General features: G+C 40.4%; 1 protein-coding gene across 3 annotated transcripts in view; it reads right to left on the reverse strand.

Moving 5' to 3' along the window:
• The window catches only part of UBN2 (ubinuclein 2), a 49,110-nt gene continuing 21,367 nt past the window's right edge, over positions 1-27,743 (reverse strand). For 2 of the 3 annotated variants that reach the window (XM_084810037.1, XM_084810036.1), the window contains 8 exons: positions 26,925-27,038; positions 25,182-25,325; positions 15,665-15,715; positions 12,812-12,854; positions 9,489-11,030; positions 6,012-6,252; positions 5,080-5,169; positions 1-1,339 (listed from right to left, as the gene is read on the reverse strand). In XM_084810037.1, coding sequence (XP_084666163.1) covers positions 1,290-1,339; positions 5,080-5,169; positions 6,012-6,252; positions 9,489-11,030; positions 12,812-12,854; positions 15,665-15,715; positions 25,182-25,325; positions 26,925-27,038 — 2,275 coding nt within the window. In that variant the 3' untranslated portion in view covers positions 1-1,289. Of the gene's footprint in view, positions 1,340-5,079; positions 5,170-6,011; positions 6,253-9,052; positions 9,107-9,488; positions 11,031-12,811; positions 12,855-15,664; positions 15,716-25,181; positions 25,326-26,924; positions 27,039-27,743 lie in introns of all 3 variants that reach the window. The other variant, XM_084810038.1, reaches the window with a different exon arrangement.

A 27,743-nucleotide genomic window follows, 5' to 3' on the forward strand; every position in this document is an offset into this window, starting at 1 on the left:
GACCCAATATTCCTTCTGCACTAATTATAAACTGCAGTACAAGATAGTTTCCTAAATTTGCTTCCCAAACATCTAACATATTGCTATCAAAAATAAAGTCAGCCTAGAAGTTGTATCATTGTGCAACAGTGGGGTTCGGTTTTATACTTCCCAGCTATGTAGGTCTTTAGGAAAGCTGGAGATACGAAATTTAAGCCTAGGCAGAAGGCACCTCAACCACTCTTTGGAGAAAGCTTTGAACAGTACTGAAAAAAGCAAGATCTTGTACAGAAGCAAGCTACTTGTAGTTTTTGTTTGCTGGGAATTAATACAGTGTGCAACTTTTCAGAGCTATCAGAAGAGGGAGAACCACAGACAAGAATATCTTCACAAAGGGTGGAAACTAGGAATTACTGGACTACAGTAATATATGAAAAATAAGGCAACTCTGAAGTAGTACAGCAAGCCTAAGGGCAAAAAAAAACTTCCTTCAGAAGATATTGAAAGCAAGATCTGCGCTGATGAAGCCAAATTAGTGCTCACTGAATATCTGAAGTTAAATGGGAGGTTCTACGTTCCATTTAAAAGAATGGAATTTAAAACAGGTTGCAGAACACCTTCCAATGTTTCCCTTCCTCCGCTTGAACATCTGAGAAACAGCCCTGTCCTGGTCAATAGCATTAACTCTAGTGAAAGATTCCCCAAAACAAGACATTTGCAATCTTTAGGCTCTTTGAAGAGAAACAGTAGAGAAGTGGCCTTGGCTTTGTGTGGAGAAAATGTTTTCTTCCTTTCTGTTTCTACACAAATCACTATTTTTGCTCTATACTTCACAATATTCAAACCTATACAGAACGTTCCCAACTGGAATATATTGTAGACTTCCCTGGGCCTCCAGTTTGCCAATAGGATAGATGGCCTCACTTGCATGATGGATAGAGATGTCTATTTTAGCTTCCTTTCACAGATCCTCTATCAGAAAACAGCCTGAAAGAAGGTTTGTGCTGCTGTAGGTTTGACAACTGAATCTATTTGGCCAACCCTTTCTGAGCTACTCAAAGATAAAAGGCTTTAGGAGTTCTTTAGGAGAGATCAAACTATGCGTTGTTTTTACAAGAACACTTTCCTCCCTTTTCTTCTCTCTTTGATCAAGTATTGTTTTCTTTTTCTTCTTCTCACCACAGTGCTTGGGATCAGAATATGTAAACATTGACAGAAACAGCAGCTCTGTGTCCACGTAAGCACTTTCCCAACTGGTCAGTCTCCACCAGCAAAGCAGAACCACTTTAACTCCCTTGCTCATTAGGATATCACTGGGTTTTCCTCTGTAACTTAGTGTCCCCTTTACTTTGGCCTCCATCTGGAATTTAAAAATCAAAAGGGGAAAACATTTCACATAAGGCACATTTTTTTATAATTATGGAAGCTATACTCATAAACAGCACATTCTAAAATGGCGGTCTTTAGAACAAAATGTATTTTCATGCAATGTATTTCTGGAATTCATTGCCACATGATGCTGCTGAATTCCAATAGTGCAATTCCAATAGAGAGAACCAGAGGCAGTGCTAATTGGAGTGTAGGGCCCTCTAAACCCTACAGAAAGAAAATAAGTTTTAAAAGCAATTTGCTCCCCCTTCCGGTGCATCCTCCACCTTTTGCTACCTTGGTGGCAGCATGCAGCAGCCCTGGCTGCCACTGCCAAGCACTCTGGGCACCTCTGCTTCATTTTGTCATTTGTGCATGTGTGGAATGTGTGAATATACAGGGAGGGTGATTTGTCCCGGCACTCTTTGAGGAAGTAATGAAAAAAAGCAAGAAAAGCCCAATATCAAGATGCAGCAGCCAATTGGAGCAAGTTGAGGAATTTACAGAGTGAAAGGAAGAGGGTGGGGCAGAATGGGTGGTGGGAGTCTACATGGGGAAATCATTACCAGCTATTCAGCTTGATCGAGCTGTGGCTTCTGGTGGCTGTGGCTTCCTGCAGGCTTGCGGCAAAGAGTGGGCCGACTCAGAGTGAGGTGGTGCTGGTGGCCTGTGTGGGTCTGCTGCGTTACCGCAAGCATGCTGCTTGTTTTCTTAAATTTGGTGATCTCGGCCTGCATCATGTCCCCTGGCTTTACCATAGTCTTGCTCCTCAGTTGGTGGGACTCACTCATGAGCAACAGGGGTATGTTGCTGCCTGAGTGTGTCTTTGCTTGCCTTGCTCAGTCTGCGGGTTGGGTTTCTCTACCCACTCCCAAATTTGTTGGGCTGATAACTTAAAATGTATTGTTCAGTGTGTGGAAATCCTTTTAAAGAGGGCCAAACTACCGATGTTACTTCCATTACGTAGTTCAGGCTACTATGTTTCCTTACTGTTGTGCAAGCGCATGCAATCCTGATCTGGATTGGGATCACAGCTTTGGGAGAGGTGGTTTAAAGCTTCCCCCCTCACCCATTCCCCCCCCCCACAAATTCCAGCCCCTCCAGTTGAATTTTTCCACTTTTTTTTAACCACCCCCCTTCTGGAGGGGGACGGGTGGAATTTCAGGGGAAAACCAGATGGGGTGGGGGAGCGTAAAACCTGCTCTCCTGAAGTGTCATGGTCCCAATCTGGCCTGGAACTGCAAATGTTTACATGAAAGTAAACAAAAAAAAAGAGCCTGAATTACAGCAACGCAATTAGTAGGGTTCTTGAAGGCAGATGGGCAGCATACTGGACTCCCAAGGCTACAGGGAGAGCATTGCAGCCAGTTCCGTTCAGGCTGGGCTTTGTTCCTTCTTAACAATTATACTGGTATGTTGTGTTGGTGCTTCTGTTGCTGCTGCTGTTTGTCTTGCTTGATCATTGAGCTTGGCTTAGTTCTGCTGCTCTCTTTCCTCCTCCTATCTTTGCTCCATTTCTACTGTCATCCTCCTCCTCCACCTTTCTGCATGCATTTCCCTCCCTTGGATTAATTTCTGATCTCTTTTGTTTTTTTCTGTTTCTGGTCAGTTTACACTGTCCCATTTCTGCTCTGTTCACACTCCTACTCCCCCTCCTTGCTTTAGAGAACAGCCAGCAGCAGCAGCTCCATCCCTGCTGTTTCTTGTTCTGTTGTGGTGGTGGTGGTGTGTATTTTACCTTATGGTTGCAATAATCAATTTAAATTGCATTGCTTGGAATGGCTGCTAAAATATGGATTTTTACTGTGATCTGTGGAATATGGTGTGTGTGAGAGGTTTTATCTTATGGCTGCAATAATTAATTTAAATTGCCTTAGGTGCAACATGATGCCCACATTAAGAAAATTAACTTCTGTGGGGGTAGGGTAACAATATTTTCAATTAATTCATGAACCATCCCCCCCACCCCCTGGTGTGGGCTTTGTGGTTGGCTGGCTGGCTTACATTAGATCCAATTAATATGGTGTTAAAATTATGTTAATGTGTTAATATGGTGTTTTCCTGTGGGTGTAACTAGAGAAATTCATGGGCAATGTAATATGCATTAAATCTATGTCTCTATGCTGTTTAGAAGTGCCAGCTTTTACGTCTTTTATGTTACAATGTCTGCACATCCTCCCTTTTTTGCTCCCAGCAACCTCAGGTTCAACCTGTAACCCTCACATGGCCTGCTAATTTGAATGTCTGCAGACCACTCCACTTCATGTTAGAACTCTGACCATGCAGGCACTGACTTCACCATCAATTAGGGTTTTTTTCCCTTTCCTATTCCCATCTGCTTTTTGTAACATCTTGCCTGATGAGATATTGAAATCCTTTGGCTGGCCTAATAAAGGTGTGGCACTAATGTGGATTTTGGGATGATGATGATGTTGATAACAACCACTGTAAGCCCATGGGTAGTTTTTCTCCCTTCTTTTTAAGTCACTGCACAGTACCTGGCTTTTGATGTGTTCCATCAAGGATAGTAATAATAATTCATTATTAAAGAGAGATAGACACAAAGAGAAAAGCAAAGCAGAAGGAGAGGCAGAGATTAGTAGTCAACACTTGGGAGAGGGGATGTCTTTTCAGTGAGGTTACAGTTGCTAGGAGGGGGACGTGTGCATGACAGTTTGTGTTTCAAATGCAGACTGTCTTGCCCAATGGGCTTAGTCAGGAAACCCATCACATAAGAATTATTAAATGGATTAATCTAGCCCTTTGAAAAATTCCTGGGGAAGTATCAGGGGTCAAAACATGAGGAATGCACAGTGCAGTAAAGGGTCTCACAACGTCATAGCATGTAGCAATTGTACACTTTTTTGCTGTGGTGGTAACTAATAGTGGTATTTTGCTACATGTGCACACAGCAAAATAGATATGTGGGTTTGTCACATGTGCAGATGGCTATTCTACACACAAGAGAAAATTGCCCTTTGGTTGTCTGAGTGTCAATCCGCCTTTGTTGTGTCTTTAAAAACTCCTTTGCTGCATGGATCGGCAACTTTTATTCTTTTAAAAGCTCCTTTGCCATTGTTTCTGCCTTGCACCATGTTATGTCTTAAGAAACTCCTATGCTGCATGGATAGCCAGCTTTTATGCTCCTCTGCCATTGTTTCTCCAGCACAATGAGATCACCCATCGTGACCCCCCTGGTTTCGCCTCTGCCATGGCCCACTCTTTGCCCCCCACCCCAGCAGAGACTAGCCACTATCACTGGTCAGTATTCAGAATAGGCCAATATCAATAGACTGAGTCATTCAGGTAGGCCACCCTCTAGCAACTGACTGTCTTATGAGACGTATGATAATTGCCCTGTTTCACTGGCATTTCACTCCAATTCTTCTTTCTGGGAACTGACTGAGTAGATACCATGTGAACGGGCCCACTTCACTAGTTACTTTCTCCCTGCAGTGACAGGGAGGGAGGGAAATGTATGTGAAAGCCTTAAATTTATCCCAGGCTGAGAACTATCCATGGAACATAATGGCTGAACAGGCCCACAGATGCTCTTAAAAGCAATTGCTGGGTTCTAGTGTTTTCTGAAGTGTTTCTGGCAGCTCTCATGGAAACAAAACCATAAAGCGATTCCACAAAAGTCTTCCCTGTTGCAGAATTACAAAAGACTTGAGTTATGATGAGAAAAACTGTCCTTTCACTTTTAAAAAGATGAAGAAAATATTTAGTTACCTGTATAAGCTTGCTGTAAGTGAGCAGGCAGAGGGGTGTGAGACAGGGCTGCTGCATGCTGAGCTCCTGGCTGTAAACCCTTCAGTAAATCTGTTGGCATAAGAAAGAAAAAAACAATTACAATCACAAGAGTTAAGAACAAATGGATGCAAACAATCTGGGTTGCTGGGATGCAAAGAGCAGATTTACTCATTTTTGCCCAATACATTTTCAGCAAATGCATTTATCAGTACATGTAAAAAAAGTTGCATGCACAACATTTTAAACCAACATGCTAAGCTAAGGATAAATATTGTTTGGTATCACTTCTGACCCTAGGATAAGTCACCCAGTAGCAGAACAAGAAATATAGTTTAATATAATATTTAGCAAAGGAGAATTCTTTGTAGCAAAGGAGAATCCATTCAAGGAGATATAGCAAAGGGGAATCTATTCAAAAATGTATACAGCATCAGAACTAAAAGCTTTTGGAAAGATACATTCTCCTGAACAGCTCTAATATCAAAAGCTCTGTGACGTCCAATATCAAACTGCTGCTACTATCCACATATCATTAGTAAGAACTGGAATATACAGAAGGAACAATCTTTTACAAAAAAGATTAAGTATAATATGAAAAGCAAAGTTTTCATTTTCTGTCACAAGCTAAGGATATACTGCTCATCTAATCAGTTTTCTGGGGAGAAGTATAATAGAGTTTCTCTATCTTTATAAACAATGTTTTTCATATTCAAATTAGCATAGAGAAAATCCATAAAGGAAAGTCAGAAATAAGTATATGCATACTGTGCAAATACACACTTACACACATGACATTGGAAGTTCAAAGAAAATAGTCATTAACAAGAAATAGCTACGAATTGTGAAAAATTTCTAAGTATTTATGCAGGAGATTTTTTTTGTTGGATGTCAAACAAGTTAGCTTTACTTACTCTGAGCTAGGCTGTGGTGGAAAGCCGCTGAGGTAGATCCCGAGGTGGTTGTCACTCCAGCCGTGTCTGTTCCAAAGCCTAGTAGCTCCAATGGAAACTGAAAGGGCACGGTCACAGGAACAAGACTACCCAGCATCCCAAAAGGAGCCAATGGAGCAGATGTCTGATTGGTTACAGACAGGGGTGATGTCATGAGAGTCAAAGGTGAAGCATTTGCCAGTAATGATGCACCTGTTGTTGACTGTATAGAGATAGGTGTTATTTTTAAACATGTTTTATAGCCTTTCTAGGGCACACCCAAGACATTGATTATTAAAATGTGTCTGAAATCCTGCTTTAATTAAAACTGACACAGCTCAAGCTTTCCTCCATGTTATTTCCCATGTAGCTCCTGATACAACTTTTATAAAAGATTCAGGTAGTGGCAAGTCCTCTTTCTTTTTTCTTGCCATTAGTGTAAGTGACAGGTTTATACATAATTGTGATAGTTTTAGGCTGAAAAGTTCCATAATGCTTTAACCATTCCCTCAGCTTTTCTTTCCCATAATACTGCTCCAGTTATGCTTACATTTTAAACATCATAATTTTTAAAACCAGGTTTCTGAAGGGATACATTAATTTACAGCACAATCTAATGTATGTTTATCTGGCAGAAAGTCTCTATGTGTTCATTGGGGCTTACCCCTAGTAAAAGTACTTAGGATTGCAACTGCAAAGCAGCCATAACTAAAAAACCCAAGCATAAGTAGTGAAGTGTTTCCAGAGTAACTGTAATTTATGTACATGAGTCATTCTCCAAACACATTCATTTTATATTGATCATGGAATGGAGAGCAGAAGAGAACCCAATGCAATTATTTACAGGTGTGTACTAAAATTAAGTTGTCTAAGTCATTCAAGTCAGCCAGATCTCCTATTGCCCCACAACTTCACTAAAACAAAAACTAACCTATCAGTGCTACTGATTTAAATTCAAACATCACTTTGGTTCAGGAGAACAGAAAATCCTATTTGACTGAAATTTTAAGGCATTCCTTAAAAGAAACCCAAATATACAGGGATGGGTTACTAGACCAATACAAAATGACGATATTACAGAACACAACATATGTGGTACAATCTAGGGTAGGCTAGACATATCTACATCAGTCCTCAGTTTTCACCAACTTCCGTGTGACTTAAGGCACACCTAAAATTTCTCTGGATTACACCTATGGTCAATACCTGTCCAGTTCAAAAAAATGCATTGCTCATGTATGCTTTGTCCATTACCACTACCTGCAGAGCAATGGAATCTTAATATCTTTCTACTATTCTCTCAAAAGAAGTGCTAGGAGGACAGTTTTCTAGCTCATCAAGAGGAAACACACACCTGTGTCTTGACAGAGTTAAGAATTTTCTAGGATTTTGAAATATTAATTTAGAGTTTCCAATAAACAATAACATTTATATGCTACCAAGAAACACTAGTTTTCAATATGTTCCTACATTATCATAACTTTGCAGAAGAATATGATGAATGGTTCATTAGTCTGAATCACTGAACTCAAAAGTTTTGCAAAACTGAGTGCTATTTAGTCAACAGAGTACTGGAGCTGTAATCCAGCTCAAGAGTCAGTCAGCTTGTTGGGAATATTGGGGATGTCATGCCGATTTCTTGCATATATTTTAGCTATGCTCCCCAAAGTTAAAGAATACTAGAAAGATTTTACTGTTAATATATCAAATCATGGGATATCAGTCACCGTTAGATCCCAAAATAGTTCCATTGGGATTTCTTAAAGCTACTGTTAATCCTATGCATACTTTTCTGGGAGTAAGCTCTATCGAACACAGTGGAATTTACTTACGAGTAAACATGGATAAGATTACAACTAACTCAGTTTACTGGTAACTGTAAGAATATGTATTGCGAAATGCTGGAAATTAGTATTTACCCTACAAGTCTCAGAATTGGCTCAAAAAGGTTTAGGAAATAGATTTATAGCAAAATGTAGCATATTTTACTATAATTTTCTATAAATCTGTGGGATTTGAAGATGCTCCTTATTTATTAACTTTTGGAACAATGAATATCAAGATTGTGTACAATCATATTTTTTTATGTTATAAATTCTCACCCCTAGATATTTATCTATCCATCCTATTTCTCTGTTATGTTTTAGAATGTGTTCAATATCCAAATATCTGTATTTGGTTTTCTTCTGTGTGTTTTTTTAAAGTTGAATGTTATATACTAAATGTTATATACTATATATATAGTTGAATGTTATATACTAAAAGTAAATCCTTTACTTTTGTATAACATACTTTTTTTTAAGTTTTGCTTTTCTACTGTCGATCTCAGTCACGCACATTATACCCCAAAACTAATATTCTAAACACTAACATGATAGATGCAGAAAAAGTCTCTTGTTTAGAGAAAAAAGGTCAAGGGCAACATGCTGCATAAATTATTTTGCTATCCAGCTTGTGCTTTTGGTTACTGAATAATTCTCACTCATTCTATACCCAATCTAAACTAATCCATAGTCAGTTTTACCTCAGAAGCTTAACTACTATACTTTGAATGTTCCGGAAGATATACTTAATAAGAGCAAAATTTTCCTTAACATACATGTCTTGGCCAAAGCTCACATTTAAAGGGAGGAGGATTACATTTTGTTAAGGGAGAGCATAAAATGGTATGAATTTATACAATTCAGAAAGCTTTCGGAAGATGGATTTGAGACCTGAGGAAAAAGGCAAGAAAAGGCAGAAGAAGAAATATATTACAGTTAAGGTAGTTAGCTTTGGATTTGAAGGACCGTGTATAAGATGACTTCCAGTATTGCTACAGAGGATGCATGTCCCCCTGTCAGCATGGGGAACTATTTTCATTTGGATTGCAGGGGAGGGAAGGATTGAACTTTGCTCTCCCCACAATCCAGATGAAAGAGTGAAAGAGAAAAGGAGGGTAAGGAACAGAGGGGGGGGGAATGGGTTTCTCCACCTACTTCAGATACCATAACAATTTCTCCTCTTGTAATCTATTAACTTACTCTGTGCTGTGATGTCATCATGTGTGTTTCCCCACCCCACATCACTGGCTGCCACTGGAGGGGCAGAGAAATGCACAACATAAATCACATTACAATGTGGAGTAAGTGATCCTATACATTAAGGGGTAGAACAAGGGGATGCTATTTTCAGTGTTTCACAGTGTGTAGTTCCCCCCTTACAGTGCAAGTTTTGTCTCTTCTGAACTGAAGTGATTAATACCCCCATGGTGTTAAGTTCTCGATATACATTTAGGCTGCAATCAGATATGCACTCACCTGGGAGTAAGTCCTGTTGAACTCAAAGGAGCTTACTTCTGAGCAGACACAGGATTGTACTGTTAGCATTATTGGGTTTATGGAGGAAGGATAAATATCCAACAACTTAATAGGTCTCATGTTATTATGCCTGTAATTACATTTCACATTCAATACATACCTGCACACTGGCTGGTATAACTGTAGACCCTGAGGCAGAAGATGGTCTATGTGGAGCTGACAATTGTTTAGTAGCACCCTGTGTTCCACTTCCTGCTGCCCCAGAGATATTAGTCCTATTAGCTCCACTGGAATTAAGGTTACTGCCCCTGTTGACAGGTACATTCATTCCAACTCCACTCAAGTTATTTTTGCCAATAGTTCCAGAGGCAGAGGAGCTGGAAAGTTTTGAAGGGGGCTGAGGATTCTTTGCTGGTTGAAGGCCTGAGGTGCGGTTAGAGGGCAGTAAATTAATTGTAGGAGACTGCCTACTGACATTTACTCCACTGGGCTGTTTATGAAGGGAATTGTTGCTACTGGAGTGACTACTCTGAGTTACTAGTGCACTTGAACTGGAAGAACTGGGAGATGATGTGGGCTTGGGTGTTGAGGTGGACTTAGATGATGACAGTTTAGGTGATGCAGTAGGTTTGGGTGTTACAGAAGGCTTGGGTGCCGTGGGCTTGGGAGAGGCAGCAGGTTTGGGGGAGGGAGCCATGGAAAAAGGAGGCTTGAAACCCTGGGCAGAAACTTGCGACACCATGGCCTTGGCTAAATAGTTACTAGAGGTAGAGGTGCTGGATGTTGTCCGAGACACAAGTGGGTGAGCCATTTGGGAACTACTCCCAGAGGTGGTGTTAGATAAAGGAAGGCGGTATACTACTGGTTTATCTGAAGTCTTGGTAACTGGGGAAGAACAGGAGAGTTTGGGATTGCTACTTAGTTTTACCACAGGGTTGGTCTGAGATTTACTAATAGTTGCTTGTAGAGGAGAAACATATTTTTGTTGGGCAGCTGATTGCTGGTGAACCTTTGTCACTTGTAATGTTGAAGAGCCACAACTTTGGGCTTCTGAAGAGGTTACAAGAACGGTTGTATCCTTTGGCCTCTGTGAAACATGAGAAGCTGTGGTTTGGACCTTACAAGAGGAAGAAATGTGGGCCTGTGAAGAGGAAGCAGCTTGAATTTGGCTTGACCTCTGTAATCCTTGTTGCAGAAGCTTAGCTGGCAAGGGTTCCAAGGAAACCTTGGGATTTTGAATTGAAGATCCAGCGATAAGGCCTGAAGAGATACCAGTCTGAAGCAAATCCTGGGATTTCTTTGGTACTGGTCCCGTGTGCCCAGCTATAAGACTTGATGAATGTGGTGTTTGACCAGTCTCTACCTTTTTTGAGGATGACAGTGGTAACTTGCTCATTATACTTGCTAATTTCTCTTCTCTCAGCCCAGGCCGAGGTCTTGCAGTTGGTGTCTCTGCAGAGGATCCAACAGGAGAACTCTTGGCTCCATTATTAATAACAGCCAGAGCATCAGAAATAGAATCCAATGAAGGTGGATTGAAGGACAGATCTTCATCCAGTGAGTCATCCAGGCAGATTGTTTCTGGGGCTGGGATACAGCTAGAATTGGCCAGAGCACTGATAGGTGTGCTGGTACTTGAAGCAGGAACACAAGCCGAAGTAAAAGGGGTACAGGCTCTCTGCTCCTTCTTTGGGCTAGAGTCCTAGTGTGAAGACAGAGTGAGAAAAATTGAAATGCCCTTCCCAAAGAAAAGATGCATAAGTTTCAAGCAATGCTAGCCTTCTCCATGTTTGTAATCATGCGTAGATCCAATAATATAGTTTTTCTTTAAGGTAGTTTTAGTACTATTTGAAACCAAGTTGCAAATGTGTGTGTCTGCTTACTTGCTAATTTTGAACATTACTGGTGTATATTGCTATGACTTTTCAATTGTAATTTTACTCTTTTCATATTGTTATCTATATTGAATTTCCATTACAAAGGAATTGCAGGTTTTAAAACTGAGACCCAAGTGACATGTGATAGCAGCAGAGCCATGTCTTTAAATATGGGTCTGCCCAATCATGTCTGAAATAAAGGTGTGGGATGCGATTTAAAGTATCCAAAGGGTATGTAGGGGATGTGCCTGAAGTCTCCCTCTACTCTTACTCCCACAGTCTATCCTCCAAGGTCCTTTTTCTACCAGTCATGAACAGATATAAAAAATCACCCCAACTAGGAGAAAAGCCTACAGGAGGACCTGCAGGGGAAAACTGGTAATGGGGAGATGGTTCAGCACCCCCTATGTGCCCTTTTGGCACTTTAATTACACCCCCTATCTTAGATGTCACTGGGCCAGGACCATCTTTTGAAGACACAAATCTACTGTTGTCACATGAGTTTGGACTGTACAAAATAAATCTGATTTAATGGTCATGCCAATTAGAATCAATGACACTTATTTCTAGAGTGTTTGTGGCTTAACATGTACCATTAACTCAATTATCACAATGCAATACTTTGGCCTTCTTTTAGGATCATTTTTCAAAATAAAGGAGGGAAGCCAGCATTCTTTACTTGACCTGCTTCTCTTAAGATGTATAAACTGTAAAGCACAAACGTGTAGATTCGGTTCACATGTAACACTACCTCACAGTTTATTTAAACCACAGTTTGTTGCTCTACCCAGTGTTTGTCTAGCAGGCAATTGAACAAACCATGGGTTTTTTTCTCAGTCCCTAGGTTGTTTCCTTCTTTCCACCTTCACCCACTCCCTCCCTGTATCCCAACTGCCTTTGCAGCACTGGAGTACTGGCATGTATACAGGCTGAGGGGTTTTGACCACTCTTGCTCACAGCTTCTGTAGCCTGGCAAAACAACCAATGAGCAACTCATGATTTTGGGTTTGCATATAATGACAACCCATGGTTTAAACAACCCACAGTTCACAACCAACAACAAACCATGGGTTCCTTCGTGGGTTGTTCATGTTTAATAACCCATAGTTCTGGGTTCACATGTAATGACAATACACGATTCAACAAACCATGGTTAATTAAACTATGCTTTGTCATTACGTGCGAACCAGGTCATAGACTGGTTCACACGTAACCTGGAATTATGGGTTAACTATGTGTTGTTAACTATGAAGGAGGAGGAAAACAAACAACCCAGTGGTTGAGAAAAGAAATCACAGTTTGTTCAATTGTCTGCCAAACAAATACTGGGTAGAGCAACAAACCATGGGTTTAATAAACAGTGCAAACCAGGTATGTCTAACATGCCCCACAAGCTTATTGTGAGGATATCAGAACTCTATTATGTTGCCCTGAACTCCTTGGAAGAAAGTAAACATTACAAATGTGATAAATAAAAAGCCGTATTGTCGTTTGAACTGTCAACCTTAAAATCAAAAGCTATGATAGGTATTGCTGATTACATCTTGAAGCTGATTTTTTTTATTTCTTTACTGATTTTACTTTACTAAGTGACTTCATTACTTACCTTCACTTTGGGTTTAGGTGCCAGAATCACCTTCTTCTTTGCCCTAAAGAAGAGGGCACAGAGCTAGTTAGAAGGCAAATCTATCATTTTTAGTTGGAAAGGCCTTCAATCTAACTGAAAATGCACTAGCTACAAACACAAGGCTGGTTAAATGTGAAGCAGACATGCTCAAAGAGAAAATAAACTGAAAACAACTTGACTGAAATTTAGAGGGGTTTTTTTTTGTAAATACACACTCTATGCAAGTATGCAGTGTTTTCCTCAGTTTGCTTCTCAGAAGGTGCCTTCACAAAACCCGGACCTGTAAATTCCTACATTTAAAAAACTTAGTCCAAATTCCTAAACTTCTTTCTGAAATCACATTTTGTGGTGCACCTTTTGAGAAAAATTGAGGACAGGTCAGATATGCACAGGAAGCATGCATATGCTACATGGTGAATTTTGCTTCTTCTCTTGAAATTATAAAATGAATAATTGTACTAATAAATAATCTGTCACCTTGCCATAAGAGGCTCAAGGCAACTTACATTGCCCAAGTAAAATATATCAGATCAATTCTAAACTTAATGCCAGAACATATGAAAAGATCATCAAAAGCATTTTCTGATTTATTTGAAGACAAGGCTCCGCTTGGAAGATTTCACAATATGGACATTACCCACCGAGAATACCCATGTGATTAAACTTACGGTTTTGTAGAAGCAATGCTTTGCTTATTTCTTGGTGAAACAACTAGCTTTTCAGAAGCCTGTTTGCACGTTAACCTGGGTTACCGTGACCAAGCCAACATGCTATTTCACATGACTCCATCACTCCTTCAGCCAGTGGGAGCGGCCTAAACAATCCAGGGATGCTGTCTTGCTTAGCATGACATCTGAACCCAGAACTCTGGCTTGTGTCTCCACTGAAAAGCCAGAGATCTGGGTTCCCGACATCACAGCTATGCACCAAGGCAGATCCTTGGTTGTTTAGTGGCTCCCACTGGCAGTGGGAGCGATGGAACCACATGAACTAACATGTAGGCTCTTTCACTAGTAACTCAGGTTTTACCCATGACATGCAAACTGGGCCACTGAGTAAATCAGTAATGCTAGGAAAGAGCAGCATTCTGGTGATGAACCCATTACCAGTTCCATTGTTAGGGCTTAACTTTGGAAATACCTATATATAAATATCAAGTAGCATAATGACTTGAAATATAGCAGCTTTTTAGTGTTTGGGAATTCTCTAGCAATCTGGAGTTTTTATGGCTTTTTTTTTAAAAGAAAGATTTAAGAGTAAGTTCTGACAGACAGACTTCATTGCATAGTAGTAATAACATATCTCTCTAAATCTTGTATAACTTGAGGTTACAGAAATTGATCAGTGATCTTTGACTGAGAAATTAGCAATTATATGCACTCACATGAAGTCATCACAAATTAAGTGTTAAAGCACAGACTCCACATTCGAGAAACACCTGCAAATAGTTACCTGACTAGGCTTTTCATACTGTTAGAGCTTAACAAAGAGAAACATCTAGGTAGTTCCTAACTTCTAGCAGACTCCAAAGCTTTTAAGGCAACAGTATCGCTAGGGTGGTATGCAGAAATTTCTCTATAACACATGTAAATGTAAACTCAAATTATAAGACAACTTCCCAAATAATTATGTATCAGTATTGTTTAGCTGAGTAAACTATATCAAGCACAAAGCTGAATACAGAGTTGTCAGGAGCTTCTACTTTCAAGAGCATGTTCCAGAGGCCAGAAGTGAGTTTTGCCGCAAACGCTGAGCCCTGCGCCTCAGTGCTAACTCTCCATTACACAGATGCTGAAAATGTGTATGTTTACATATTAGTAATTACATACAAAATCCAAAAGATATGCAGACAGTAAAGTATGGAGCATCCTTACAACTTAAACACCTTTTGTCACAGAGGAAAAACTATGTGTGAATATTTTACCATATATTGATTAACATTTCATAGGGCTGTTGGGACCTAGATAAAACTGCTGTGGGATCAGAAAAGCCTGCAGATCAACAGTTGGTCACTCCTGACCTAGATCAAGAATTTGAAACATCTCTTCTTACAAACTCCCCCTTCCACATCCAACATTTCACCACAAGGATATCCATTTAATGCTGATGGCAGTCTGGTAAATGTGAAACTTGTGGACTGGAGACTAAAATTATATAGGCAACAACTTCTAGCTCCAGAGGGGGGCTTTCCAGCTTGCACACTGAAGCACAATGAAGTGGTTCACACAATCATCGCAGCTTAAACAAGCCACGGTGGCTTGTTTAAGATGCAGCGTGTACTGGGTACCATTTCCCTAGTCTCCTGCCCAGGCACAGCTTGTCATCTGAACCCGGGCGGCATGGCTTATTGGAGGGGAAAACAACCCTCAAATAACCCAACATTAGCCCATGAGTTATTTAAGGGCTGTTTCCCTCTCCAACAAGCCATGCCACCCAGGTTTGGACAACACAAGCTGCATCTAGGCGGGTGATTAGGCAAACGGCACCCAGCATGTGATGACATACTCCACAGCTTAAACAAGCCACTGTGGCTTGTTTAAGCCACAGTGACTGTGTGAACCCCGCCAATGTCATAAAAAATGTTTCATTCAAGGAAACTTATTACAGACATTGAATCTGAACTATAGAAAATGCAACTGGTTCAAGGTCCTTACAAATGTCAAGATTAAGCCATCAATATCGCAAATTCTAGACTTCATCACCCACAGGAAAAAAGTTATAAGCACCAACAACCACTGCAATCAACTCAAATTACTGTGAGATTCTAAGACAGACACCATTACAGAAAGGTAGATTAAAAGAGAAGAGAGCATGTATTGATGTTATACTCACAGAGCAGATGTGAGGTGACTATGAACGCTTCGGCTTTCTTTAAAGAGCATCCTGTAGAGACAGAAGGAGAGGGAATAATTCAGTAATTTCTCCAGAACTAAATTCAGATTATTAAATGACCATGGTACAAACTCACTAGTACTTGCACAATTACTTGGCATAACAAGATGGCTAAAAGCAACTATGCTCAAAGTTTACCATTTGCATACTAATTTTCAGTACAGATAATTGCTACACTAGAATATTGCTTATTAAGTGCTCCTGTTTATAGTTAACAAAGATAAAATATCTGAAGTATCTTATCAATTTACTGTGTTTAGTTGACATCATGTTAATATATTTTAAGCATTAAATACAGCTTGTAATTGTCTCCTGGCATCTAAATGTCTACACCGCTCCCACAGGGGAGACAGAAAGGCAGAAATGGAAGACAAAATAACTGCTAGCATCAAGATTTACAGTATACCATGGCGCTACTGTATAATGAATTCACAGTAACAGATTGCTCTACTGGGTTAGGTGTAAGTTACAGCATTTCCACACTAACAGCACAATCCAGTGTATGTTTACTCAGAAGTAAATCTTGCTGTATTCAGTGGGGAGTACTCCTAATAAGTTGGGCAATACGGATGCCACAGAAGCACGCAAGCTTTTAAGTTCTTCAGAACTCTTCATCAGACAAGGTGGTACAAAAAAAACCCTAGCCTGATGAAGAGTTCCGGAAAACTCGAAAGCTTGCACACTTCTATGGAGTTTTGGTTGGTCCTACTAAAGGTATTGCCCAACTGTGGATTTGGTGTTTTCCCCCCCTCATGCATTCCATTTCTTTACCACCCAATAGCCAAAGCTCTCTAGGCAGTTCACAGAGGAGGTATTTGGACGATTGCAAGGGGGAAAGAAGCCATTCTGGCTTCTCCCCCTGCCCGTTGGTTACAAAATTACCTGCACTGCAGCACGGTTTGGCATGTCATGCAAACCCGGTGTGTGGTGGGGGTGGCTTCGTACCCACTGTACAGCCCCTACTGCACATTGTGGATTGTAGGGTGGGTATGAAGCCACTCCACTGTGCGCCAGGTGTGCACAACATGCTAACCTCCACTACAGCACAGGTAATTATGTAAACGCAGCACATGTGGGGGGGGAGAAGCCACGATGGCTTCTTACGCTCCTGTGGTCATCCAAACTCAGACAATATGATTAAACATAATATAAAATCTTTAACATAGAATTTTAAAACAGTTTAAAATAATTACAAACAAATAACCTTGGAGTAGAGAAAAACGTAGCCTGCTGTCAAGAAAATGTCAATGTTGGCGCCTGGGAAGAGCATTCCACAATTGGAGGGCCCCCACTAAAAAGGCCCTCCCTCTTGTAGCTGTTCGCCAAACCTCCCTTGGAAGGGGCACTCAGAGGAGGGCCTCAGAATTTGATCATAATGTATGGGTAGGTTCATATTGGGAGAGGTGCTCTGTCAGCTATTGTAGTCCCAAGCTGTGTAACACTTTATAGGTCAAATCAAGCACTGTGAATTGGGCTCAGAAACATATGGCAGCCACAGCAAGTGTGCCAGAATTGCTCTTATATTCTCAGACCTTCTGGTCCCTGCATTCAATATGGCTGCTGCATTTTGCACAAGCTGCAGCTTCCAACCGTTTTCAAAGGCAGCCCAACATAGAACGTATTGCAATAATCTAACCTGGAGGTTACCAGAGTATAGACTACTGAAGCCAGTTTATCCTTGTCCGGCGTAGCTGGGTATAGCTGGCCCACAAGACAAAGCCAGTAGAAGGTACTCCATGTCACTGAGGCCAGCTGAGCCTCAAGAGAATCCCCAAGCTATGAACCTGCTCCTTCTGAGGAAGTGTAACCCCATCCAGAACAAAATGTACACTCTCCATCCAGTCAGATGAACCACCTGCTAACAGCATGTCAGTCTTGTCTGGATTGAGCATCAATTTATTAGCCCTTATCCAGACCACTGTCACAGTTAAGCACTGATCTATTACATCCACAGCCTCAACTGATGATGAAAAACAGAAATAGAGCTGTGTGTCATCTGCATACTCATAGCAATGTACTCCAAAACACCAGATGACCCTGCTCAATGGTTTCATGTAGATGTTAAATATCACGGGGGAAAAACAGACTCCTGTGGAATCTCATAATGAAGAATCCACAGGACCAAGCAATATCCACCAAGCACCACCTCCTGGAGCCAGTCATCCATGCAGGAATGAAACCACTGCAATACAGAACCCTCCACTCCCAGCTCAGACAGTTGCCCCAGAGGGATACTATGGTTGATGGTACTGAAAGCTGCCGAGATCAAGGAGGATCAGCAGCATCACATTTCCCCTGTCTTTTTCCAGACACAGGTTATCATACAGGGTGTGTTCATGCCCAAACCTAGCCTGAATCCCAGCTGAAATGGATCCAGATAATTGGTTTCATCCAAAAGCATCTGGAGTGGATTCTCATGGACCAGTTCAGCAACTGGTGGGGGTTTTTTATGGCCCTAATAAGTGTTACTAAGATCACAGCCTAAAACCCTTACCTTATGCACCTACATCTCGAAACGTAGAAGGCACGCATTCTGAATGGGCTTGAAGATGGGACAGCTAAGATGGTGGCATCAGTGATTTGGGCAAGGAAGCCCTGTCCGTCAGTTAGGCAGTCCTGGCAAGACCTCTTTAAGAGGTGGGAGGGGGATAATTGTTTTTAAGGAGGAGATAATTGTTTTGCATTTTAATTAGATATAAAATGGGTGTCTGATTACAGTGTGAGGTGTTCACTAAACAGAACTGCATTGTTCTGAATGGAGTACATGCACAGCTGCATTGATAAAATGCAGCACAGAGGACAACATTGTTTTTGTGCTAAGTAGCCCTGGAACGCAAGTAGGAACCAGGTGTAGGGAAGAAATATATTGGAAAATGTATACTTAAATTTAAGGATTTTTTTCTTCTTGAACTCAACATGCTACAGTATCCAGAGGGAGGAAGACTTTGAAGGGCCTGGCAACATCAGCCCCAGGACTGAAGGAGAAAGGAAGATGTAGACCTACTAAATTTCTCCCTCATACTTAGGCACAGAAGCAGTGTTACGATTAGCATCTTAGAAACCTAAGCTACCACTAATAATTTGTGTCACCAAGCCCTAATTAGCAGTACCCTCCCCACCCATCAGTAGTATACAATGGGAAAACACTGTAATTTCTTGAAGGTTTGGGCCCTTTAGATCCAAAAGATGCCTTGTTAAATAAAAGAAAGATCTGCAAAATCTCATATAAGTAGCTCTATTCCACTCTGTTCCTCAGTCCTATTGAGATACTTTCAGGCCCACTTACAGGTAGTCTCTCCATTCACACAAATCACACAATTGGAGCTTGCAGCTTTTGCACTCTCATTGAGCGTTGTCAATCTTTCTGTGCCTCTGGCTCAATTCCACATACTACCATAGTTCTGTATCTCTCCGTGCCATTGACTTAGAGCAGAACAGAAATCAGGAATGCAGACTGGAGCATTCTCAAATAGTTCTTCTGTTAAAAGGACTTATAATGAAATGGGGTCAAGGACAGAGCAACTGTTTTTAGAAGTGCTGTGATCTTGAAGAAAAAAGTTAAGCTAGTAAGTTCTCCAATTTTAGTTTGTCCAAACTCTTTTGTGTAATAAGGCCAAATTCCAAAACCCAATGACTGAAGAAAATATTGGGAAATGCTTCAGGATCTTAAACAGAAAACTATACATATGGAAAAACTGAAACTTAACAGTACCTTTAATTTTAAGATTGTCACAAGTCTGGTCATCTGAGTAAGTTTCACTACTGCATTTTACACACAGCTGTGCAGCACGCAGCAGTCAAACCAGGAAGCCTCTAATTAACCATAGTTTTCAGTTTCATCTGAACCAGGATGCTACACTTACCAGCTTCAGAACAAGCCAGGATCTTAAACTGGGTTCAAAACATGATTTAAGATTCTGGCCTGTTCTGAAGCTGGTAACCATTGTTTCGTGGCTTGGACGAAGCAAGAAACCATGGTTTGAGACCTCTGCTTTAATTGTGGCCTACACAAAGGGGCTGTGTGCACAGGCAAAAGGCTCGTGCATAATTTGGCTTAATAAGCCAAAATATGACCATCTAAACCAGGCCAAAGAATGAAAGATCTCCCCCAATACACAGTTGTTTCCTGGAATGCCATGCAGCCCTGCTAACTAAGTCACAATCTTGGCATCAGTTTAAATAGAGCCGGTTGATCAAGAGATATAAAAAAAAAGGGTTTCTCCAGTGAGCCATCTTAAAGAAATTCATATACACAGATAGCACTACTATCAAAATATGATAGTTCATTAAATGAAAGCAAAATAAAAGAGTGCAGAGACTTAAGACAGAAACACTGAGTGAATAACAGTGTAATGCCAAGAGATGTTTAATGTTCATAAAGAGTTGAATAGAATGTGTTTTAAAATGTGTGCATGGGTACAGTTTTAATGACAGAGAATGCAGCAAAACTACTGAACATAGAGCCAAATTGTGTTTCACTCCAAGTTAAGGCACTTCATACCATTTTATAACATGTAATTGTTAAACCATGCCTTCTGAACACTTTTCACTTTTTGAAAAGTTTGCACTTTTCTACAAACAATTCAGTGTGAAGTGCTGTTACCTTGAAAGTAACATTTCCCCACAGTACATGTTTTTCTATTCCCATGGGTTTCATGCCACTTGAAATTAGCTTTATCAAGCACAAAGCACACATTCTCTCTCAAAAATGTAGCCACTCTCCTCAAAGTTTTTTTTAAAAATGAAGTGACAAGCATGAGTTATATAGATTTAAGATGCCATCAAACTTTTCGCAATTAAAAAAATAGAAAAATACAACCATTTAGCAACTGGGATTTCCAGTTACAAAACACACGGATTAGTGCAGAAATTGACAAGCCTTTAGCAACACCTTGCTGAATACTGAAGTGAGAGGCTAATTTTACACACACAGGTTGAGAAACACCCTGGAATATTTTCTCTTCAAGCTGTACCCTGGTACACAGAAATCATTCACCAGTAAGCACTGTTTTAATTAGCAGACCAGATATCTTTGAGATAAGATTGCCCATAAAATCTTGGAAAAGTTCAGTTCTTAAATAGGACATCAGATCAATATCTTAAACCATAACTAAACATTCTGTTAGTTATGCTTTTGATATGACTGATAATGGACTGCTTAATAACCATTACTTTGGACAAATTTCTGAAATTGCCCTTAGGTAGGTTCAGTACTATCAGTTATGAGGAATAAATGCCCAATCTATCTCGATAAAGCATAAATTACATCCTTGTGGAATGCAATATGCCTTCTTTCAATATCCATACTACATCTTGACCAAAAGAGCATGTTCAGCATTGCTGGCTTTGAATAGATACAGAATAGACATGCACCCAGCCAGTTCAATAGGGCTGGGATGAGCATCACAATGAGAATAAGGATGGAGATGTATATATACAAAGGCAATATGCATGCAAAGCTGCTTATGCACAGAACTCTCTCTTGCTGGATCCTTTGCTTGCCTTTAATCCTAAGGAAACAAATAGTAAGAGTAATAGTTATAGCTACTCATCTTTTTGTACCTCTTGTATCATTTGTTGCAAAGTTTTTTTTAAAAATAACCCTTATCATTTTTTCTGGAAATGTTTCAGTTACAGAATCCAATTCTGGTCAATTTTTTGTTGTTGTTCAGTCGTTTAGTCATGTCCGATTCTTCGTGACCCTGCTGCTAATAAACTCTCCTCAAACTTTTCGGATCCTCTCTTACCTAAACTGATGTCCTGTGGCTTGTCTTGTCTATCTTAAGACTGCAAATTCTTCAAGCCAGGAAACAAGTTTTGCTGTTCATAAATGGCCAGGTTTACAGCACTCAATACATATTAATGCTTTGTAATAATCATGCCATTATAACCAAACCACTACTCAATACCATATTTGACCAGTAGTTTGAATAGCTGATTAACAGACTTCCTTAATTCTTTGAGATACCAATGCTTATTTCAATCTCCCAATAAGATGACTTTACTGGAAGTAACATACCCACACTTTAAAGCTAACATTCCACTTCTTGTCTGTCTGACCATATAGAGCCAGTGTGGTGTAGTGGTGAGAGTGTTGGACTGGGAGCCAGAAGATGCGGGTTCTAGTCCCCACTCAGCCATGGAAGCTCACTGGGTGACTTTGGGCCAGTCACAGACTCTCAGCCCAACCTACCTCAAAGGGTTGCTGTTGTGAAAATGGATAGGAGGAGGATAACGTAAGCTGCCTTGGGTTCCTTGCAAGAGGAAAGAAGTCAGGATATAAATGCAATAAATAAATAATAATAATAAATAAATATGCAACTGAATTAGTTTAAGGTGCAGTTTTAAAGGCTGATTTAGTTAATTTGTGTTCGCTTTCCTTGAATAGGGCAGACTATGAAGTAAATAATGCAAGGTGAGAAGCTAAATAAAAACATTAGGGAAAATACTAAGATAGATCAAAATAACCTCTCAGGGTTAATAAACCACTTTAAGTTAAACATGTTGTTGGGTGCTGTCAGACAAGGATTGCATCATTGCCCTGCCTCATTCACAGGTTCCAGACAACATATTTCCCTTGTAATTCTCCTGTGTTTTCCCAATGCTGCTTCCATCTATTTCCCCCATGGAAAATTCATTAAATAAAAAAAGATGGAATACTGTACAATGCCTTCTGACCATTCATACTAGGACACCTTTGTCTGGGAGCATCCCTTGACTCCGAGATCAATGTACATGTGTACCTGTATAGCAAAATCCTATTACAAGTTACTGTTCACTCTGGTTGTATTTGTTACCACTAAACCATCTTCACTATAAATAACTGGCAGAAATGATTACCATGTTAGCCCTATTTAGACATTCTAATTCAATACAAGGTAATCATGGCTCTATTTTAGATTATAGAATGCAGGTGGTAGGACATACCCACAATTTGATACTGATTATTTGAAATTTGATATTTCAAATTTGACATCCTTGTCCTTATTAGATAAGGCAAAGGTCCCTGGTCTAAATTCCATTCATTCATTCATTTATTACATTTCTATACCACCCAATAGCCAAAGTTCTCTGGGCAGTTCACAACAATTAAAACATTAGAGTTGTAGAACTTTGTGGGAGTTGACCAATCTCAGACTCAAGGAGCTAGTAAGATTCAAAAACCCTGGCACATATATATCTTCACTGATCTTTATGGACAACCCACAGTGGCTTAGACAAAATTTACAGTAACAAATTAGTCTTGACCATCAATAAAACTGTACCCAGTCATTTTCTGTCCCTTTCATTAGCACAGATCTCCACATCTTACATACAACTTCAAGTGGACCAAGTGGGAGGGTAGATTAAAACAAGGAATACTCAACTCATACTGAAGCCAACTGACTGGCACAGCAGTTTAAAGACAGACTATCTAGCAAGGTTGTCCTGGATCATGAATGGTTTGGTAAATCCCGATTATTTCCATCTGGAGACTGAATCAGCTTCTGCTTAGTGTGACATTTTGCCACCAGTTACAGGCAACGTTATCTGACTTTATGGCTTCAAGGTTTTAGGTACAGTTTCTATATGTACTAGTAATAATGTTATTTATTGTTTAGCTATAAGCCAAAACAAAAACTGAAGGAACATTTAGAGTTGAGCAACCAATTTAGCTCTCAATTTCCTGGCCACCAGCACAAATAAGGAAACATTGCAAGCAAGGCAACAAAATGTTCATTATCAAGCAACATACAAATTCACTAGGTGTAACAAAATTCTTCCTGAGACAAACACTTTGCATGCGGACATTGAGTAAGATAGTGGACAACATCCTCAGAAAACACTGTTCCAGTGGTAATTTTTTACAGCAGCCCTCTTAAGAAAGCAGAGGGCATAACATTACAGCTTAACTCTGAAATGGCATTCCTACATGGAGCTAGAGTAATAAGATCCAAATAACTGGCTTTCTAGATTGTATCCATGCTTTGAAGCATGGATACAATCTAGAAAACCTAAAACAATGGATGATTAGCATATCAGTTAAGGCTTTTCCAAACACGAAAAGCCTTAACTGAGATTTAGACATCAACTGGATCTTAGTCAGTTGACAATCAAGATCTCTAGCAAGTGTCTGCAATATAGTTACTCTCCTGAGAATTTACAGGAGAGCCATAAGCTGTACAGACCAAACATTAAGATAGTGCAGTTAACATTCTATTATGAAAGTTTAGAAGTTGGAGAATCAGTTTCTATCAGTATTGGCTGCTGATGCAATAAGTTGCACTCATAATTTCAAGCACCATTTGTTAGAAACCATGCCTATCCTGCCTCATGAGTATCAGCCAAGACAGTCTGGGCCCATTGCAGTGTGGGATTATCTATGACTTTGTCAGGAAGGACAAGTTACTAAAATGGCACCAGACCTATCCAGCCAGTTTTTCAAAAGAAAAGAAGTATCTTCCCACCCCCTGCCCAAAATATGCTTATTCTACAACTAGTGACCATCTTCACCTTTAGCCTTCACCAGAAAGGGAAGGCTATAGCTGCTCTGGAATTTTAGACTCAACTGGCTGCTGATGGCAAATGCTGATGTTTCCCTTTGACCTGGATTTGACGCTGAAACCTAAACATCAATGGAGGAAATTGTTTCCCTATATTATCTCTCTTATAATTGATAATTATAATGCCTCTGAAGAACCTGGTAGCTGTTAATGAGAAACAGCTCAAATGGATTTGCTTTTCTGGAAGGGTAGTCCCAGAGAGTGGTAACTGAGCTGTTTCTTAGTGGCTAGTTGTAATCAGGGATTTAGAGCCAACTGAGACTGGATCCAAGCAAGAGTATTCCGAGACTGGAAGCCAACAATAAGATTCTCATAATCTTAGCTCCTTTGGACATCTCTTCTGGAAAATTAGGGTATAAATACTTCAATAATTTCGTTTCATTCTTTCAAATTCCCCTTTTTACTCAGGTTTGCAATCTTAGGGTGCTCCTAGATCCATTGTCATGCTTTGAACTCCAGGCTACAGTGGGGGCTAAGAGTGCTTTAGCTCAGCTCCACCTGCACACTGAAGAGACTGCTTCTTCACCTATCTCCTTTTGAATTACATCAGATCAATCAAGAATGCCCTTTTGATTATTCCATCTCTGCACTATGATTAGAAAAGTATGCCAAAAGGCATTCTCAATTATTATAATTGAACTCATCCCTAGAGTATTTCAAGACAATTTTGTTTGGGCTTATATTTTATGGCTACAGTTAAGCTTTTAAGGATGCAACACCAATGAATGATTTGTTTGATTTTACTAACTGTTTTATGTATGTCGACTTTGAAATCATTAACGTACTGAGGATCTTAAGGATAAGGAATAAAAGAACTTACAATACTGTAATGTACATGCCTAAACTCTGAATAACATTTAATGTCAAAGCACAAGTCATACTTTGTAATCTCTGAATAAAAGCAGGTATCATACCTAGCTTGCATCCAGCCTTTTGGCCAAAGTGGCTTCACCTCTGTCTCCATAAAAGTCTTAAGGTAATCTTCTGCAGACTGGCTTTTATTTGGCTCTAGCTCATAACATCCCAGTTTAATCTTGACAAGGTTACACAGCAAAGCCCTGTTGAAAGAAATCCGACAGACTTAAATACAACAGCCATTAGCATGCACAAGTTACCCATGTATATCTCCCATGACTAGAACCTCCCCTCCACTCACCAGATTTGTCTGACTTGCTGTAGCTCTACACTCTTTTCCTTACAGAGTTATTCAGCTATAGCATTTACATAGCTCACATGGTTACATCGTATTCTACATTATATAAAGCAGTTTAGTTTTCAATTTCACAAGGCTATAACCTTGTTCTTTCTGTATCTCAGGACTCTTATTCTGAGGTTATCCAAGAACTCTGCAGTCAGCAGATCCAAATTCCTCACAATCCAGAAGCAAAACTGCCTTTGGTTACTTTGCCATGGAAATGGATTTCAGAAATTAGGGTAAGCAAATAGAGATAATGCATAAATCACTAAGACATGAAATGATATGACGTGTGAAGGATGGAGTGGGAGATTACTGCTCAAGTAATGGGTGGTCATCAGTGGGACAGGCATTTGGTATTCATAAATGGAGGCAAAAAAGGGCTCTCATCACAGCAGTAAATCAGAGAGCCAACATGTTTGAAGGCCTTTTCCCTACTGAGCGCTTTTTGCAGCACTGCTTTACCCATAACAGGGAAGCCAGAGCCAAATGAGAGCATAGAGCAAGTAAAACACACATTTCAGATTTCCATATTTTGCTAAGCAACAAAACAGTTTGTATTTCATCCATACCCCTTCCCATTTCCCTCCTGCAATCCTGGGATAGGAGCCAAGGCTATTTAAATAATATGAGTTAGCTGTATACTACCAACACCTAAGCTGTTTGTATTAGGTGGTATTATAGCCAAGAAGCGTAAGAAGAGAGATTCAAAAGGCCTTCACCTGATCCAAATGAAAGCAAAGCTTCTGGGAGTCTTGTTGATGTTATATCTTCCTTCAGTTTATTATTAAAAAGCTGCAGTGCATTAGATATACATAGGTTTAAATTTATGACTGTATCTAGAATTATGCATGCTTTGGGGGGGATCAGAATCGCTTGCTGCTTGCTTAATTAATTTATTTCATTTCTATACCTCCCAATAGCCAAAGCTCTCTGGGTAGGTCACAATGCTAGCATTCCTTCCCCAGGCAGTCAGGGTCTGACGCAGGTTGCATTAGATTGTGCTGTGGCAATCTAAGGGTGCAATCCTATGGGGATGGCCATAAGCCTCCGAACTCAGAGGCTTATGGCCATCCAATGCAGAGAGGGAGGAGCGGCAGAGGCAAGCTTCACCTCTGTGCTTCCCCTACTCTGCATTTTAGCTAGATGGGTGTTTTCGCCGGTCTACCTGAGGCATCAGGGAGGGAAGGAGTCTGGAGAGGCCTGGGGATATGGTGTAAGCCATTCCTTCCCCTTCCCGCCCACAAGCACACACCCTTTCCCTTCCTGCCGAGGTTCTCTCTGCACTGGCTGTGAGGGGGCAGGGAGCTCTGACTCCTGGATCTGAGGTTGGAGCAGTGCCTCGGAACTCAGATCCAGGAAGCTGAACTATCCTATGGCCCCCCAGATTTTGTCTAGGGGCCATAGGATTGCGCCCTTAAAAAACTCTTCTAGCAGTTAAACAGACAACATAGTATCACACCTCACTGTCTCATCCCAGTGGAATTTCTTTCTTGGACCCGCAATCCTCTTTCCTGGCTTCTCATCATCCTCCTCTTCAGAGCCATTCTTGTCTCGCTCATCTTCTGCTTGCATTCTGGAACAAAAAAAGTAATTATGTTGTGGGCAAGACTGTCAGCACATGTATACTTATTTCCCCATCATTAGGTTCCAGTATACACAGGTTGCTTACCTGTAATTGATTCTCGAGTGGCCATCTTTGCTGTACCACATATGGGTTCTCTGCCTGTGCAAAGCAAACTCTAGGAGCATTCTAGAGCTCTAGTCAGGGAGCTGATGCTTGTATACCCCCTCCCCGCTACACAAAGGGAGATTAAGTATCTGTGCTTATCTTGGGCAGCAAGGTGAGCACCTTCCCATTTAGTACCTTTACAACTACTGTGCAAAGTACCAATATAAAGGTGCAAGAGTCACCTGAAACAGGCAAGAAGGGTGGGTTGTGTGACTGCACAGATGAACCCTTGAAGAACATCAGTTGCAGGTAAGCAATCTGCTTTTCTCCATGGTCTTGTGGTATTGCTGCCGTCTCACATATAGACAATTGGTTAGCTGACAACCTAGAGATGGGTCCTGTCTCCTCAAAAAAAATAAAGAACGCAAGGCCGTTCAGCCAAAAGCTGTATCCACCCACAACATTTCATGAACTTGGAAGGCACTGTGTAACAGCTTCACGTACATCAGCAACAGAAACGCCTTTTGAAAACACAAACAGTGACATTCCACATCAGTGGAACGGTCCTCAACACCAGTCAAAATGGACTGCTTTGCTAGCTTGTAACAG

This window comes from Heloderma suspectum, chromosome 7 (genome assembly GCF_057233095.1).
Source record: "Heloderma suspectum isolate Gila_16-S chromosome 7, 16-S_ref, whole genome shotgun sequence".
Lineage (NCBI taxonomy): Eukaryota > Metazoa > Chordata > Lepidosauria > Squamata > Helodermatidae > Heloderma > Heloderma suspectum.